Source organism: Argopecten irradians, chromosome 12 (genome assembly GCF_041381155.1).
Source record: "Argopecten irradians isolate NY chromosome 12, Ai_NY, whole genome shotgun sequence".
Taxonomy (NCBI): domain Eukaryota; kingdom Metazoa; phylum Mollusca; class Bivalvia; order Pectinida; family Pectinidae; genus Argopecten; species Argopecten irradians.
Genome location: NC_091145.1, coordinates 28,984,767 through 29,003,599, shown reverse-complemented (window position 1 = coordinate 29,003,599; position 18,833 = coordinate 28,984,767). Strand labels below are relative to the sequence as shown.

General features: G+C 32.9%; 1 protein-coding gene across 1 annotated transcript; it reads left to right on the top strand.

Annotated features, from left to right (window-relative positions):
- The first annotated feature begins 5,526 nt into the window (after positions 1 to 5,526).
- On the top strand, positions 5,527 to 17,803 carry LOC138336837 (uncharacterized). Its single transcript, XM_069286430.1, has 2 exons — positions 5,527 to 5,685; positions 13,682 to 17,803. The coding sequence occupies exons 1-2, from the start codon at positions 5,683 to 5,685 to the stop codon at positions 15,065 to 15,067; spliced, it is 1,389 nt and encodes a 462-aa protein (XP_069142531.1). The 5' UTR covers positions 5,527 to 5,682; the 3' UTR covers positions 15,068 to 17,803.
- Positions 17,804 to 18,833: the final 1,030 nt, after the last annotated feature.

Genomic DNA, 18,833 nt, shown 5'->3' with positions numbered 1-18,833 from the left:
GCATAAATTATACTTAAGTTTTCTTAGTTTTTGCTTTCATCAATTGAAATTTTGAATAATCCAAATGTGTGTAAAGTTGTTTTTGAGGAAAACTTTTTGTATCTGACATAAGCCAAAGTGGCGTTTCATCAGCATTCCATGCAATCTATTTCCAGATAAATTATTAAAGCCTTGCTCTAACTTTGTATGATTATAGTACGCATCATTACAACTATTTATAATCTATCATATCTTACAACATTTAAATTATCAAATTATTAACTGATATTAACTGATAACTAATTATTAATCACAAAAGGTATGATTAAGTGTTGCATACATATTCACATCTCTCCATGCTGTTTCTGTTATGAAGTTGCAATACAACAAGTGGAGATATGATGTTTACGTAACAAGTACGATGCTGTTTCTGTAATAATGTTGTTGTAAAACAACAAGTGGAGATATGATGTTTACGTAACAAGTACGATGCTGTTTCTGTAATGTTGTTGTAACACAACAAGTGGAGATGTGATGTTTCGGTAACTAGTATGATGCTGTTTCTGTAATGTTTTTGTAACACAACAAGTGGAGATGTGATATTTCGGTAACTAGTACGATGCTGTTTCTGTAATAATGTCGTAACACAACAAGTGGAGGTGTGGTGTGTTGCTAACTACTATGATGCTTTTTCTATTATGAACTTGTAACACAACAAGTGGAGATGCGATGTTTCGGTAACTAGTACGATGCTGTTTCTATAATGTTGTTGTAACACAACAAGTGGAGATGTGATATTTCGGTAACTAGTATGATGCTGTTTCTGTAATAATGTCGTAACACAACAAGTGGAGGTGTGGTGTGTTGCTAACTACTATGATGCTTTTTCTATTATGAAGTTGTAACACAACAAGTGGAGATGTGATGTTTACGTAACAAGTACGTAATGTTTCTGTAATAATGTTGTAACACAACAAGTGATAATATTGTAACACAACAAGTGGAGATGTGATTTTCGGTAACAAGTAAGATACTGTTTCTGTTATGGCGTTGTAACACTACAAGTGGAGATGTGATGTTTCGGTAAGCAGTATGATGTTCTTTCTATAATGATGTAACACAACAAGTGGAGGTTTGATGTTTCGGTAACAAGCACGATGCTGTTTCTGTAATGTGATGTTGCAATACAACAAGTGGAAATGTAATGTTTACGTAACAAATACGTTGCTGTTTCTGTTATGAAGTTGTAACACAACAAGTGGAGATGTGATGTTTACGTAACAAGTACGTAATGTTTCTGTAATAATGTTGTAACACAACAAGTGATAATAACAAGTGGAGATGTGATGTTTCGGTAACAAGTACGTTCTGTTTCTGTAATAATGTTGTAACACAACAAGTGATAATATTGTAACACAACAAGTGGAGATGTGATTTTCGGTAACAAGTAAGATACTGTTTCTGTTATGGCGTTGTAACACTACAAGTGGAGATGTGATGTTTCGGTAAGCAGTATGATGTTCTTTCTATAATGATGTAACACAACAAGTGGAGGTTTGATGTTTCGGTAACAAGTACGATGCTGTTTCTGTAATGTGATGTTGCAATACAACAAGTGGAGATATGATGTTTACGTAACAAATACGTTGCTGTTTCTGTTATGAAGTTGCAATACAACAAGTGGAGATATGATGTTTACGTAACAAGTACGATGCTGTTTCTGTAATAATGTTGTTGTAAAACAACAAGTGGAGATATGATGTTTACGTAACAAGTACGATGCTGTTTCTGTAATGTTGTTGTAACACAACAAGTGGAGATGTGATGTTTCGGTAACTAGTATGATGCTGTTTCTGTAATGTTTTTGTAACACAACAAGTGGAGATGTGATATTTCGGTAACTAGTACGATGCTGTTTCTGTAATAATGTCGTAACACAACAAGTGGAGGTGTGGTGTGTTGCTAACTACTATGATGCTTTTTCTATTATGAAGTTGTAACACAACAAGTGGAGATGTGATGTTTCGGTAACTAGTACGATGCTGTTTCTATAATGTTGTTGTAACACAACAAGTGGAGATGTGATATTTCGGTAACTAGTACGATGCTGTTTCTGTAATAATGTCGTAACACAACAAGTGGAGGTGTGGTGTGTTGCTAACTACTATGATGCTTTTTCTATTATGAAGTTGTAACACAACAAGTGGAGATGTGATGTTTTACGTAACAAGTACGTACTGTTTCTGTAATAATGTTGTAACACAACAAGTGATAATATTGTAACACAACAAGTGGAGATGTGATGTTTCGGTAACAAGTACGTTCTGTTTCTGTAATAATGTTGTAACACAACAAGTGATAATATTGTAACACAACAAGTGGAGATGTGATTTTCGGTAACAAGTAAGATACTGTTTCTGTTATGGCGTTGTAACACTACAAGTGGAGATGTGATGTTTCGGTAAGCAGTATGATGTTCTTTCTATAATGATGTAACACAACAAGTGGAGGTTTGATATTTCGGTAACAATTATGATGCTGTTTCTGTAATAATGTTGTAATACAACAAGTGGAGATGTGATGTTTCGGTAACTGGTACGATACTGTTTATGTAATAATGTTGTAACACAACAAGTGGAGATGTGATGTTTCGGTAAAAATTACGTACTGTTTATGTAATAATGTTGTAACACAACAAGTGGAGATGTAATGTTTCGGTAACTGGTACGATACTGTTTATATAATGTTGTTGTAAAACAACAAGTGGAGATGTGATGTTTCGGTAAAAATTACGTACTGTTTATGTAATAATGTTGTAACACAACAAGCGGAGATGTAATGTTTCGGTAACTGGTACGATACTGTTTATATAATGTTGTTGTAAAACAACAAGTGGAGATGTGATGTTTCGGTAACTGGTAAGATGCTGCTTCTGTAATAATGTAGTAACACAACAGGTGGAGATGTGATGTTTCGGTAACTGGTAAGATGCTGTTTCTGTAATAATGTAGTAACACAACAGGTGGAGATGTGATGTTTCGGTAACTGGTAAGATGCTGTTTCTGTAATGGCGTTGTAACACAACAAGTGGAGATGTGATGTTTCAGTTAGTAGTATGATGCTCTTTCTATACTGATGTAATACAACAAATGAAGATGCGATGTATCGGTAAAAAGTACGATGCTGTTTCTGTAATATTGTTGTTACACAACAAGTGGAGATGTGATGTTTCGGTAACTGGTACGAACTGTTTCTATTATGGTGTTGTAACACAACAAGTGGAGATGTGATGTTTCGGTAACAAGTACGTACCGTTTCTGTAATAAATTTGTTACACAACAAGTGGAGATGTGATGTTTCGGTAACAAGTACGTACTGTTTCTGTAATACATTTGTTACACAACAAGTGGAGATGTGATGTTTCGGTAGCTAGTACGATTTTGTATTTGTAATATTGTTGTAACACAACAAGCGGAGATGAGATGTAATAAGTACATACTGTTTCTGTAATAATGTTGTAACATAACAAGTGGAGATGTGATGTTTCGGTAACAATTACGTACTGTTTATGTAATAATATTGTAACACAACAAGTGGAGATGTGATGTTTCGGTAACTGGTACGATACTGTTTATATAATGTTGTTGTAAAACAACAAGTGGAGATGTGATGTTTCGGTAACTGGTAAGATGCTGCTTCTGTAATAATGTCGTAACACAACAAGTGGAGATGTGATGTTTCGGTAACTGGTAAGATGCTGTTTCTGTAATGGCGTTGTAACACAACAAGTGGAGATGTGATGTTTCGGTAACAAGTACGTACTGTTTCAATATTAATGTTGTTACACAAAAAGTGGAGATGTGATGTTTCGGTAACAAGTACGTACATGTACTGTTTCTGTAATAAATTTGTTACACAACAAGTGGAGATGTGATGTTTCGGTAACAAGTACGTACTGTTTCTGTAATAATGTTGTTACACAACAAGTGGAGATGTGTTGTTTCGGTAACAAGTACGTACATGTACTGTTTCTGTAATAAATTTGCTACACAACAAGTGGAGATGTGATGTTTCGGTAACAAGTACGTACTGTTTCTGTTATAATGTTGTTACACAACAAGTGAAGATGTGATGTTTCGATAACAAGTACGATGCTGTTTCTGTAAAACTTTTGTAACACAAAAAGTGGAAATGTGATTTTTCGGTAACAAGTACGATGCTGTTTTTGTAATGTTGTTGTAACACAACAAGTGGAGATGTGATATTTCGGTAACTATTACGATGCTGTTTCTATAATGTTGTTGGAACACATCAAGTAGAGATGTGATGTTTCGGTAACTAGTACGATGCTGTTTCTATAATGTTGTTGTAACACAACAAGTGGAGATGTGATGTTACGGTTAGAAGTGCGATGTGTACACAGTTACCTTTTTCAGACAAATGACCAACCAGCGTTTGAAATTAAAACTCGAAGATCGATGTTGCTATGTCGATGTCGTCACTATTGAGTACTATACTATACTATAAATGACAACAGTTACACTTTTAACACTATTGTATGCTTACGCTGCTGACCTGGTCATTTGCCTGATGACAGTGACAGTGTACACATCGTACTTGTCAACGTCACACACAACATTATCACTGGTTGACAGTGTACACATCGTACTAGTCATGGACACGTCACACACAACATTATCACTGGTTGCTAGTGTACATATCGTACTAGTCATCGACCAGTCACACACAACATTATCACTGGTTGCTAATGTACACATCGTACTAGTCATCGACCAGTCACGCACAACATTATCACTGGTTGCTAGTGTACATATCGTACTAGTCATCGACCAGTCACACACAACATTATCACTGGTTGCTAGTGTACATATCGTACTAGTCATCGACCAGTCACACACAACATTATCACTGGTTGCTAGTGTACATATCGTACTAGTCATCGACCAGTCACACACAACGTTATCACTGGTTGCTAGTGTACATATCGTACTAGTCATCGACCAGTCACACACAACATGATCACTGGTTGCTAATGTACACATCGTACTAGTCATCGACCAGTCACACACAACAATATCACTTGTTGCTAGTGTACGCATCGCACTAGTCATCGACACGTCACACACAACAATATCACTGGATTCCCTTATTATTTTTCGTTGTTGATGGTTTACTAAGCACTAATGACATCGACCATTATAGTTCGGGTAATGTTAGCATTCATACTTCCCTTCCCCAGTTGTGTTAGACAAACGTGTTTTTCACATTTAAATAACTAATTTGGAAATATGATAATCAATGATTCATCCTGCCCTTGTATATGGTTTCTTTACCTTTTTGTTTAATTGATTCTACAGGAAGAAAAGAGATTTTCATTCACCAATCAGAAGGGTCTATATATAGAACGGTTTGCATTAGTAAACTAAGTACGCATATTACCTTGACGCATGAGCAATTCCTATCGTAGAACAGGTTGTATAATGCAGTAGTGGTTTTATGTATTGTAAATAAAATGTCTTCCATTTGATATAGTTCAGCATTCTGAGGTTTGCAACACAAAGCCTAGTCAATTAACATTGACGCATGCGTAGCCCAAATGTTTCTGAATAATGTCGTAGATCAGGTTGTATATGATAGTTTTCGGTATTTTAAACAGTTATCTTCAATAACATATGGATCAAAATGGTATGTATTAAGTATTTTTGAAGTGTTTTGTAAGTTATCATTTTGGTTTACATGAAAAAAGTAAGGAATAGTGTTAAGCCTGCTAAAACGTGATTACAATTCATTGAAACAGTATTTGTCATGAGGACTTTACTTGTTATATTGGCAGTAGTAGTGCTGTAAAATCGTTTTAAATTTCCATCAGATCCGATTTGTTTTCTGTTGAGATCTTCAAGGTTAAATCTCTTAAGGTTGCGAGGTGAAAGTAGATGTATACATTTGGAAGGTTCATGTGCAATGTTGTTATAAATTTAGCCCAATTTTATGGAATCAAAAATTCGACCGTCCGTCATGTAATCAACTTGTGGAATATTTCGAATGAAATGAAGTTGTATTCATCATCACAAGGACATGTTCATATTCAGTTTAGATTTTTTTTTTTTTTGACTCGTTAAATTAATTTCTTGTATTCAAGTTATGTCTGCCGAAATTTTGTTAACGAATAAAGAAGAACTTTTTACATGTTTTTTACCACTAAAGGCTATCAATATTTTGAACTAACAATATATATGTTTCATTTTCATTTAGTCAAATAAGAGTTCAAAATTGATTAGATTTGATATTTTTGCAATGAAATCAATAATAATAAAGTTTTTTTTCTGTGGATATGTTTCCGTCTAAACATACATTAAGTATAACAACACGAACTATTACAGTGCATTATATCAGTGTTGGTAGAAATGTTTATAAAGCACCATACATGTTTGCCGATGCCTTTCAATGATTTTCACAACTTAATTCATCACTGAAGTCAAAGCATGTCAAAATGTTCACCAGTTATAACACATAAGATTTTATTGCTATATTCTCGGTACATCCATTTAAATTATTTCTCAAAGCAATAGATTTCTTAATTATATAATTCTTAAAAATATATTGATTAGATATTTTTGGGCATTTAATGCCTTTTCGACCAGCCTAGAAAATAATATGTATCTATAAGAGACGAGACAATCTAATTTATTCTCATATCAATATTGGAATTATTTATTGTATGAAAATGTGCTCACTTGTGTTTGTGGATGCTTTTGAGCGATTATTTTCATTTTCATGGATCTATATACAATTTCTTTTCAAAGGTAAGTCTTTTAAACACGTGTATAGAGTATAATAGATAATTAACAATGTATACGACAATTAATCAATTTCAGAAAATAATCATGATTTTCTAAGTTCAACTTTAGTTCTTTAAAATACACTATTTATAATATTGATGTACATGGCAACACTTCATACACGTGTATAAAAGAAATACACTATGAGTATTGGTATAGCCCTTTTATATTTAGATACCATACTGTAGTCTAGACTAGAACTACGTCTATATATGCAAAGTGTATATATATGGAACAGACTAGATTCAATATATATTTTGAGTTCATTTTTTTCAAATATATTCCTCATGTTATTCAATTTTGAATAAATAAAAATATGCATTTTCTCTCATTCCGAAAAAATAGCTTCGTATTTAGTTTGCCGTAACGGTTTGTTTTCACATTATATGTAATGTATTTACGAGCGGTTACAGGACGTCGCATACCGTATTTATATTTTCCGGAAAATGAAATGACTTAGTTTTTTGTCGAATATGAACAGGATGAGGGATTTAGAAAATATTGTTTGTTGCTGTTTTGTGAAATAGATATCTAAATATACCAGAATAGGTAGAAAACTTGTCATAAATACAATGTTTATATTTTTATTAGGGGTGTTCGAGGAATGGTCCCTTCCGCTATTTTGACAGTGATCTTTGGCTCGCTGTCGTAAAAAACCAACACGTGAACTTAATTTTAATTTTGTTGAAAATATTCTTCATAAGTCTGTCCTAAGTTACAATAATACAAACATCAACCATTGCATACTATTTTAATTTTAACAGCCGAAACCTGTGTTTTTGTTCGAGCACTGGTCAGGGGAGTCTAAATACTATCTTGTTCTCTATTTTCTTCTCTTTTTGTTCTACCTATTTACATTCTTTCTATATCACAGAAAAATAACTCGTCGCTGTCAGGTAAGCAGTAATCACTATACAAATAATGCATGGAAGAAGTTAAAATTCTTAATGCTAACTGTCAGGCGTTGGGCGATAAAAAGAAAAGAAAAGACGTGTTCACATATTTAAGAAGTATGAATTTTAATATCTATTGATTACAAGATACGCATTTTACTACAGAAATGGAAATTATGATAAGGTCGGAATGGGGACATACCTGTAATTTCAGCTCGTTTAGCTTAAACTCAAGAGGGGTAGCAGTTTTATTCAATAACAATTTTGAGGTTGATATTTTAAAACAGAAAAGGGACCTGGATGGGAATTTTATTGTTTTAGATGTGTCGACAAATAAAAAAACGTTTAACACTTATACATTTGTATGGTCCAAATTCAGATACCCCATCATTTTATAGTAAGTTACTAGAGGTTGCAAAGGATTTTGGAAATGATGCTTTTATAATTTGTGGAGATTTTAACTTAGTCTTAGACCCTAGTATAGATTGTTCCAAGTATATGCATGTAAATAACCCTAGGGCAAGAGAAAGGGTTTTTGAAATAATAAATGAGCTTGGTTTGATTGACATATATAGAAATAAACATCCAGATTGTAATAGATTAACTTGGAGAAGAACAAGGCCAGTAAAACAGGCTAGACTAGACTACTTTTGAATTTCAGAGAATCTTATTTCTAGTATAAGAAAAACAATATTGATCCAGGATATCGATCCGATCACGCTATGCCATACATAACTTTAAGTTTTAATGAATTTAGAAAAGGCAAAGGATTATGGAAGTTTAAAGATTCCCTATTACATGATTTAGAATATCTTAACTTAATAAATAAACACATAATAGATATTAAAACTCAGTATGCTTATAATCTGGAGAATTTAACTCAAATTTCAGATGATAATATTCAATTCTCAATAGATGATCAATTTTTTTCAGAAACTTTTTTATTTGAGATCAGGGGGAAATCTATTTCATATTCATCTTTTAAGAAAAAGCAAAGAACAAACCAGGAATAGTCATTAAGGAAACTCATTAAAGAATTGGAAGACCAGGAAAATGTTATTTTAGAAGAATTAGCAAAAGTACAGAAAGAACTAGAGTCCCTCAGAAAACATTATCTTAAAGGAAGTATACTGAGGTCAAAAGTGAAATGGGTCGAAGAGGGGGAGAAACCATCTAAGTATTTTTTAAATTGGGAAAACAGGAACTTTGTCACTAAAATTATACCAGTAATTGAAAAAAATGATGGAGAGATTATAACAGATCAAGATGAAATTTTAACTTAAAGTAAAGCAGTTCTATAAAAATATATATTTAGAAGAATTAAAATAACATGATACTAACCTAAATGAATATCTTTATTATGATAGTATACCAAAACTGAATTTATCTGAATCCAACAGTTTAGAGGGCAATATAACTTATGAAGAGGCAGGTGTTACTTTAAAAAAATATGAAAAATAATCAAAGTCCTAGATCAGATGGCTTCACTGTGGAACTTCTTTTAAAATGTTTTTGGAAACAGCTAGGTCATTTTGTAGTCAGGTCGATTCAACATGAGTTTAATACTAACAAACTTTCAGTAACACAAAGGCAGGGAATCATTACTTGTTTACCTAAGGGAGATAAGCCAAGACAGTGTATTAAAAATCGGAGACCAATTTCACTCTTGAATACCATATATAAAATTGCATCAGGCACTATTGCTAATAGAATTAGAAAAGTTTTAGACAATATTATAAACACAGATCAGTCTGGATTTATACCAGGAAGATCGATTGGGGAGAACACATGATAGTATGCATTATGCAGATGAAAATGATATTCCGGGTATGTTGTTAAATGTGGATTTTGGAATTTTATTGTTAAAGTACTTAACTTTTTTAACTTCGGAAATGACGTAAGAAAATGGGTGAAAGTTTTTCAAAATGTTTCTGATTCAACTGTTAACTAGGGGGGGATTTTTCTCCATTTTTTCTTATCAATCGAGGATGTCGACAAGGTGATCCTATCTCCCCATATTTGTTTATTCTCTGTGCTGAAGTTTTAGGAATTAGAATTAGAAGTAATGTAAACGTTATGGGTATTAACATTGATGACAATCCTACATCTGTATCGTACTATCCCAATATGCTGATGATACATCAGTTATATTAGATGGGTCAAGACAATCATTAAGGGAAACATCGAAAGAATTACAAAATATATGCATAATTATCTGGCTTAAAAGTAAACAATGGTAAGACTGAAGTAAATTGGATAGGGAATAAGAAATATAGTGATGAACAATTTTGTCCAGAATGGAACTTGCATTGGGGAAAAAGGAGTTTTACAGTTTTGACCATTGATTTTAACGTAGAATTACATAGAATGGTAATACATAAATTCCTATGGAACAGTAAAGTAGATAAGGTTAAGAGAGATATTATTAGAAAGGAATACAGACAAGGCAGTCTTAGAATGATAGACATTTACTCTTTTATCAGGGCTCTCAAGTTAACATGGATCAGAAGATTATAAAAACTGGTACAAGAACAATGTTATTTTTCTTAGTGACCTTTTGAAATGTACATACTCGTTAAGTTTTTACAATTTTCATGAATTTACAGAAAAAAATAATTAATACTAACTTTGTAACTTATCAGGGAATTATAAATTCATATAGAGAGTACTTATCTCACAAACAGTTTGATCATTTCAATCTGTTATATCCATTTATACCCTATAATTTAGAATTTTTTATTAAACATAAACAAGTGTCAAACGAATTCTACCACATACTATGTCAAAATAACACTAGGTCTTCTGGTAAAGGAAAATGGAACAATTTATTTGAAATTAATGAAGAAACTTGGAAGCAAATATACTTGACTCCTTTCCAAGTTACTTCAAGCTCAAAACTTCAATGGCTACAATACAGAATAAATCATCATATCCTCACAACAAACTCCTATGTATTTTAAATTGGCTGATCTGAAAATCCACATTGTTTTTTTCTGTAAGACAGAAATAGAAACAATAACACATATGTTTTGGGAATGCAGAGAAGTACAATTATTTTTTGAAAATTTAGAATTTTTGCAAGACTTATTATTTATTTCTTTTTCTTTTAATAAAAAGACTATCATTTTTGGTATACCCAACAATAGAAACATATATTACAAAAATGATAACCTCATTTTACTCATTTTGAAACAATACATTTACATATCTAGATGTCTACAACAAAACCTATCAATAAGATCATTAAAACTATTATAAAGGAAAAGTATGATATTCAGAAATACATTAGTATTGACAAAGGAAATAAATGTAAAGAAGAATTCAAGTAAGATTGGAAAAATGGATTAAGCTTATAGAAATCACACCCAATCTGACAGCACGACTTGAAATACAATGAAATAATATATTTGATTATTATTAAATAATAACCAATAACTAATGCGGAACTGCAAACCTCCAGCGAATATATCCCATACTCTCTCTCTCTCTCTCTCTCTCTCTCTCTCTCTCTCTCTCTCTCTCTCTCTCTCTCTCTCTCTCTCTCTCTCTCTCTCTCTCTCTCTCTCTCTCTCTTTCTTTCCTATTGTACATGTATGTATATTTGTATAATTTGTTGTACGTGTGTGTTAATGTTTTGACATGTGTGTATAGGATAAAAAAGAATTGACCATTTCCTTTGAGTATGTATAAGTTTGTATATCCTGTAAGTGTGTGAGTGTGTGTGTAAGGGAAGGGTGTAAGGGTGTTTGTTTGTGTGTGAGATAAAAAAAAGGAGAATAAGATTGAGTAGAATGCATGAGAAGGATGGTGTTGATGAGGAATAAGCTGAGAATAAGGATAATTGATAACTGTAATAATGCAGATAATTATTTATAGCATGAAAATTCAGATTGATTTGTGTTTGTTTACTAAGTAAGGATAAGGAAATGTATTACTGTTGTATTAGAATACGTCTTGAAAAAAAAATTAAAAAGTTACAAAAAAAATGTGCAATTGTGCATACAGGAAAAATATTTAGATATTTCCATTTTTACATGTAAATGTTTAGAAAAAATTCCACTCACAATATGGTCTTTAATTTGCAAATCACTGATATTAACTTTTTTTTCAAAAGGAAGGCAGTGAGCATAAAACATAATAGATAAATTCAAAATCTAAAATGTTTTTTTTCTCTTAGTGGTAGACACACACTTCGTCGACTTCTTGTAGATATAACTGAATATTATAAATTACACAAATCTATTCTATTATATTCGATCGATAATGCTATTGTTGTCTTCTACAAACAAAATAAAAAGCAAGTACTGATGTTTTTGTTTTGTTGAATTGTCTATTTTATTGTCGTTTAGATATGTAAATATTTCTAGGTTTGTGTTCTGATAAAAATGATCTAGTTTTAGAAGTGTCCAACCGTAATCACTTAAACTATATAATGACTTGTCGTCGGCATTTGTCCATAATACGGGTCGGTTGTGGGCAGACACAGGTAAATTAACGGAGCGTCACTAATGCAGTATTCAAATAACAACAATATCCTCCTTGTTATGTAAAGCCGCGAATATGTGTAGGATTTTGTTCTGGTATGATTTCTACACCAGTCGATCAATAGATTCTTTAAAAGAAAAACAAGATCGAAAGCAATGTTAATGTATGATTTCTATGTTAAATTTGTCGCTACGTAAGCCATAATATAAGTTGCTCATGTCTTGTCACGATTTTGCAATATTTAGGGTTATTTTATCAAACGAGCATACCTAAATTGATTTTTTTGTTTTTGAATTACAAAAACCAAAATATTTTTTGATAATTTTGTAGAGCACAAACGTTATTAGCTATTATTAACTAAATACCATACTTACCATTACTTCTTGAACAATTAGAAATTATATGTTAATTAATTACTTAATAGCTTGTATCGTCTTACATTCCTGCAAAGAATTATGTTATTAATGTCTCTACTGAAGTTAGTCAACAAATAAACAGAAACGAGATATTGAACGAAATTCGATACATAACATAATACGTTGATGATTAATCCGACATTAAATCTGTCCAAAATTCAACCTGCCCAGAGCTTGTTTACAGATGTACTTATTAACAGATGGATCGAAATCATGTGTGGAATACCTGTATAGTAATTGATTTTTTAAATTTGACTGCTTAAACAAAAATCAAAGTAACACAGGGTAAATAGTGTTCAGTACTGGCGCACATAAAAGACTAAGGTCAATCCTTGCCCCGTGGCCAAATGAAAAAGCTACAAACCAAGTCTCAATATACCGTGACGACTATCAACGGAGCCAATATTTACGAAGGGGTAATAAAACTATCTATCTGCCACTTAAGTGTTAATGGCAGTAACCTCAAATCAACAAACGAAATAAAGTTCCAAAATTCTACATTGTACAACAGATTAAATACAACTTGGTTTTAACCTGTTCATTGTTATGGGTATGTATTGGATATAATATTTTTGTCTAAAATAGCAAGGATATTATCCTTGTATGGTTGCAAGTTTGCCGGACCACATATATTACCTTTTTTGACCAGAGTCCGTAGGCTGTCGCTAATATCGCGGGTTTTTTTTTCATTATACAAAAGATTAAATGTTAGTTGACTTTTCCTGTAATATGAATCTTATCATTGTTATGGATGTGTATGATAAATGTTTTGCCCCAGAAAACAAAGGTATTATCCTTTTCAGGATTGCAAATTTGCCTGATCAAGTATAAAACCTACTCTGTGTGTTGTAATTCAGGTTTTTTGCACTACATTTATATAAACAATTGATTCTCTCAAACCATACAGACTATACACAACCCAATTTAATACTGTTGACATCCATTATTAGCATGTTAACGTATGTGTACCGTATTATTGTTATATTATTGATATGTAAGTAATTGGTTGAGAACAAGATATTTTTGCCTTTTTATTTTTGTTTAACAGAGCCAGAACAAGTTGCCCATTCTCGTCTGCATTTTTGCATGTGTCTTGCTCTTACTAAGTGGACATATATACAAGAGTAGAAACATTCCAATGCCAGTCTTCTCTGTCAACGCCAAATTAAAACCCACATTGCCAACCATTAAATCCGTTTCTCAGCACAACTCAAGGATTACAGTCGTCAGAAACATTCTTAATCAACCAAAGGAAGAACCATCCGTCAAAACGCTATTCCAGCAAAACTCCACAACACCTGCAACCAAGGACCTAATGAGTCAAAATAGGACATTGTTAGTTTTCAAAGATCCATTCAAGAAAAATGAGACACTGACATCTGGACAGAATTCATCTCTCCAAAATGTTACCAAGAGAACTACTAAACTTCCAGTCAAGAAAAATATCGCAGAAACATGTGTAAATCCTATCAAAACATTTTCATTAAAAGGCTACATTGTTTACGAATGTGACAAGGAACATCCGGGAGATTGTGGAGGGTGGTCAGACCGGATGTCCGGTATGTACAGTGCCTACGTCATTTCCGTGATTTTAAGTAAGCATTTTCTTATCAAATATACGCGTTCTGGAAACTTAACTGACTATCTCAGTCCTAACTCCCTTGACTGGCGATACAATTCTTCCCTTCTGGAGGGGAGATCATGGGGCTTTACGGATTTAATTATCAAAACTCCAAATGAAATCAAAGAATGCAATTTAACTGGACTTCGAAAAATGTTCTCAAAAGACGTCAATTTCGTGAGAATCAATTGGGACTACACTCAATATTTCAGGAGGTTTCCTGCTTTACAAAGTGTTATTCCATGGCTGTTCGAATTGCATTATGCTGATATTTATTCCACCTTCTTTCATAAATTTTTCAAGCCAACAAAACTAATCACTGAAGCAGTTAATGACATTGTTGAAAGTGCACCAAAACTTGCCTGTGCTCATATTCGTATGGGTGGAAGTAAAACCATACCAGGAGACGATAAACACACGGACAAATCACAGCTTAAATTTATCTGGGATCTACTAAAGAGATTTGAAAACAGAAATTATAGCATTTTTATTGCAACAGACGCACAATTTGTCAGAGATCGAGCAAAGGAGTTATTCCCCCTCCTGATAGAGGTGGAAGGACGAATCATTCATATCGACTGGAAAACAACCGGGGGTAATTTGGACGAGGGCTACAGAAAAGTAGTGGTTGACTTTTTTGTTCTCGCGAAATGTGATGTTCTTATGTTGACACTCAGTGGATTTGGAATAATGTCCGCTTATTTAAACACTAATGCTACTGAAATGTACTGTCTGACCAAACAAGAGCTAGTTCCATGTTCTCGATATACAATCCACAATTATTTCCCAGGTCCGCTCCTTGCACACAAATAATATTGCACTTTTAAAACAAGATATGCATTATCTATTTCCATATTTTTATTTGTGTCTGTTGTATTTCGTCATTTTATCACACTTTTATTTTCATTTCACCCTTGTGATATTGGTATTCTCCGTGCAGTCATGTCAATGTCCGGATCGATAAATAGGTGTATGGATTTCACATCATTCGAGTTCTTCATTCTGGACTTTAGTTTAAGTAGGGTCGATTCGGTTCCAACATGGTTGCCTTCGACTGGCAACTCTCGAGAGTGAGGTTATTTATAAAATTGTCGAACTCTCTGTCAGCCGAATGCTTCTCTCCGAGAATGAGGCCTTTTTCGTTTATATGGTTAGCTGTTTGGATCTCAAGTTGTTCGTTTATGAATTAAAGATGGATATGATGATTTTTTATTATTTCAAACGAGTCTTGACATAGCCCTTATAAGCTTGTTTCAAAACTGCAGTTGAGTCAGGATTTATACTTGAAATAATCACTTTCACAAACGGTCGAACCGGATGTTCCGAAATAAATGAAAACGGCCAGCCTCGTTCCGCCATTTTAACTCCGATCAAACTTTCCAAATTACGAGGGTATTGAAAACGACATTCACCTTTCGCATAAAATCTATGTATGATATACTAGAGTAAAAACCATGCGCGTTCGGCTGCCCGAGTAATAACTTTGTGGACCAGAGAGTTGCCAGCCGAAGTTAGACCAGGGCAGCAGATGATAATGATGTCAATCATATTCTGAACTCGTCTGAAAATGAATTTATCAATAGTGATTTCATTAAGGAGAAGGTGATGGAAGCTGTAAGCGTCTGAAAAACAATAAACCAGCTAGCTTAGATAATACATATATCTTAAATGAATTTATATAAAAATAAGATAGATGCATAAAGTATAAATGTGAATTTGAAAGTTATTTGAATAATATTTCTTGGCAGCATAGACGGGTCTTTTGTATGAACAAGTTTCATCCTTCAGGTAGTAGTATCCGTCCACTATGCAATGGCGACAATGTGGGAGATGAATGTCCCAATATCATTGTATGCCCCTTTTTTCCATGCTGAACAGGAAAACATGTATACTTTACAAGATACCCATTGTTGTATGAGCTGCATACACTTTTTGCAAGTGGTGAAATCAGAGGTATCAGAAATCTTGCTAATTTCTGCACAATTATATTATTATTGTTTCTAGTCAAAATAATTACCTAGATCATCTACAGTAAATTATCAATCTGAATTTGTTATATAGTGGCTTTTATCTAAGTCACGCTTGATTTTTATTATTAGATTTACATTTTATCATTTACCTTTTTGTAATGTTCTTTTTTTAACTGCTTGAACTGTCTGTAATATAACTATGAGTATATGACATCTTATGTTAAACATGTTAATTATGTACTTGTATACATGTATATGTTTCTACAATTAACACACAAAAATCAAAATCTTTGATAGTTTTAATCGTGATCAATCCGGTTAAGGTGAAATTAACACCTAAAAATAAAAATATTTGATAGTTTTAATCGTGATCAATCCAGTTAAGGTGAAATTAACACCCAAAAATCAAAATCTTTTTGTGGCCGGCCAATTTTTAGGAGATAAGTGGAAGAAAAGATACTAATTAAATTTGTAGCTTATGTATGTATTCATAAATGACAAATTCTTGAACTTTTAGTACATGTATACTGTTTTGCTTCTTACTTTGTTTTGTAACATGGGGAATGAATGTAACAACAAAAAGACTTAATTACAAAAAAATGAATGTTTTTCTCCAATACATGCAAGGTATATGCATAGCTTATTTTATGCTGCGACACAACTTTTTTTAAATGATTTTATTATTTATCTCGTATCCCTTTATGGGGCCTCCATATCCTGTTGAGGGCCCCTTCAGTAGCCAGTTTAGCAGCTCTCTGATTGGCTGGTTATTTTTGGCCTGTCTATGCGAGAGAAAAATTTCAGCAGCGCCATTTTGTCTCCTTTTGGTTGGGCAGCGAACTTGTTTTTATCTAGCTCGCTGTGTGGTGTAATTCTATGGAATCCTCACCACAGGATGTTAACTGTTGTAATATATTTTGTAAAAGTTTTATTTCCACATGATGGATTTTGAAGAATATAATAATATGGTTCTTTATAATAAATTGCCATCTTTATAAGATGGCCTTTTCAATTCATATTGTCTTTGAGTCTGATGTGGAGCAAGCATAAATGCAAGCTATATGCATAGCTTATTTTATGCTGCGACACAACTATTTTAAATAATTATATTGATTTTCCTCGTATCCATTTATGGGGCCTCCATATCCTGTTGGGGGCCCCTACAGTAGCCAGTTTAGCTGCTCTGTGATTGGCTGGCTATTTTTAGCCAGTCTATGCAAGAAAAAAAATTTCAGCATCGCCATTTTGTCCGCAGCTTTTTGCATCATTTAATTTAAACTTGGCGATTTCATAAACAATTTTAGGCCCACCCTCAATCCACCCAATTTGTTATATTTTTGTTTATTTCATAATAAGTATATCTTGATGTATTTACCAGAGTGTTTAATTCCGTATAATTAGCGTAATTCTGTTGAATCCCCACAGCAGGATGTAAATTGTTGTAATATATAGTGCAAAAGTTGTATTTCCACATAATAAATTTTGAAGAATATAATAATATGGTTCTTTATTATAAATTGTCATCTTTATAAGATGGCCATTTCAATTCATATTGTCTTTGAGTCTTATGTGGAGAAAACATAAATTATACTAAAGTTTTCTTATTTTTTGCTTTCATCAATTAAAATTTTGAATAATCTAAATATGTGTAAAGTTGTTTTTAGGAAAACTTTTTGTATCTGACATAAGCCAAAGTGGCGTTTCATCAGCATTCCATGCAATCTATTTTCAGATAAATTAGTAACGCCTTGTTCTAACTTGGTATGCTTACATGACTCACCATTACAACTAAATGTATTTATAATCTATTATATATTACAACATTAAAATTAGTAATGAACAGTTATCACAAAGGGTATGATTAAGTGTTGCATCCATATTCACATCTCTCTATGCTGTTTCTGTAATGATGTGTAACACAAGCAAGCGGAGATGTGATGTTGTAATGTTGTTGTAACACAACAAGTGGAGATGTGATGTTCCGGTGACTAGTACGTACTGTTTCTGTAATAATGTTGTTACACAACAAGTGGAGATGTGATGTTTCGGTCACAAGTACGATGCTTTTTTTGTAATGTTGTTGTAACACAACAAGTAGAGATGTGATGTTTCGGTACCTAGTACGATGCTGTTTCTGTAAAAATATTTTAAGAAAACAAGTGGAGATGTGATGTTTCGGTAACTAGTACGATGCTGTTTCTATAATGTTGTTGTAACACATCAAGTAGAGATGTGATGTTACGGTAACTAGTACGATGCTGTTTCTGTAATAATATTGTAATACAACAAGTGGAGATGTGATGTTTCGGTATCTAGTACGATGCTGTTTCTGTAAAAATATTTTAAGAAAACAAGTGGAGATGTGATGTTTCGGTAACTAGTACGATGCTGTTTCTATAATGTTGTTGTAACACATCAAGTAGAGATGTGATGTTACGGTAACTAGTACGATGCTGTTTCTGTAATAATATTGTAACACAACAAGTTGAGATGTGATGTTTCGATAACTAATACGATGCTGTTTCTGTAATAATGTTGTAACACAACAAGTGGAGATGTGATGTTTCGGTAACTAGTACGATGCTGTTTCTATAATGTTGTAACACAAC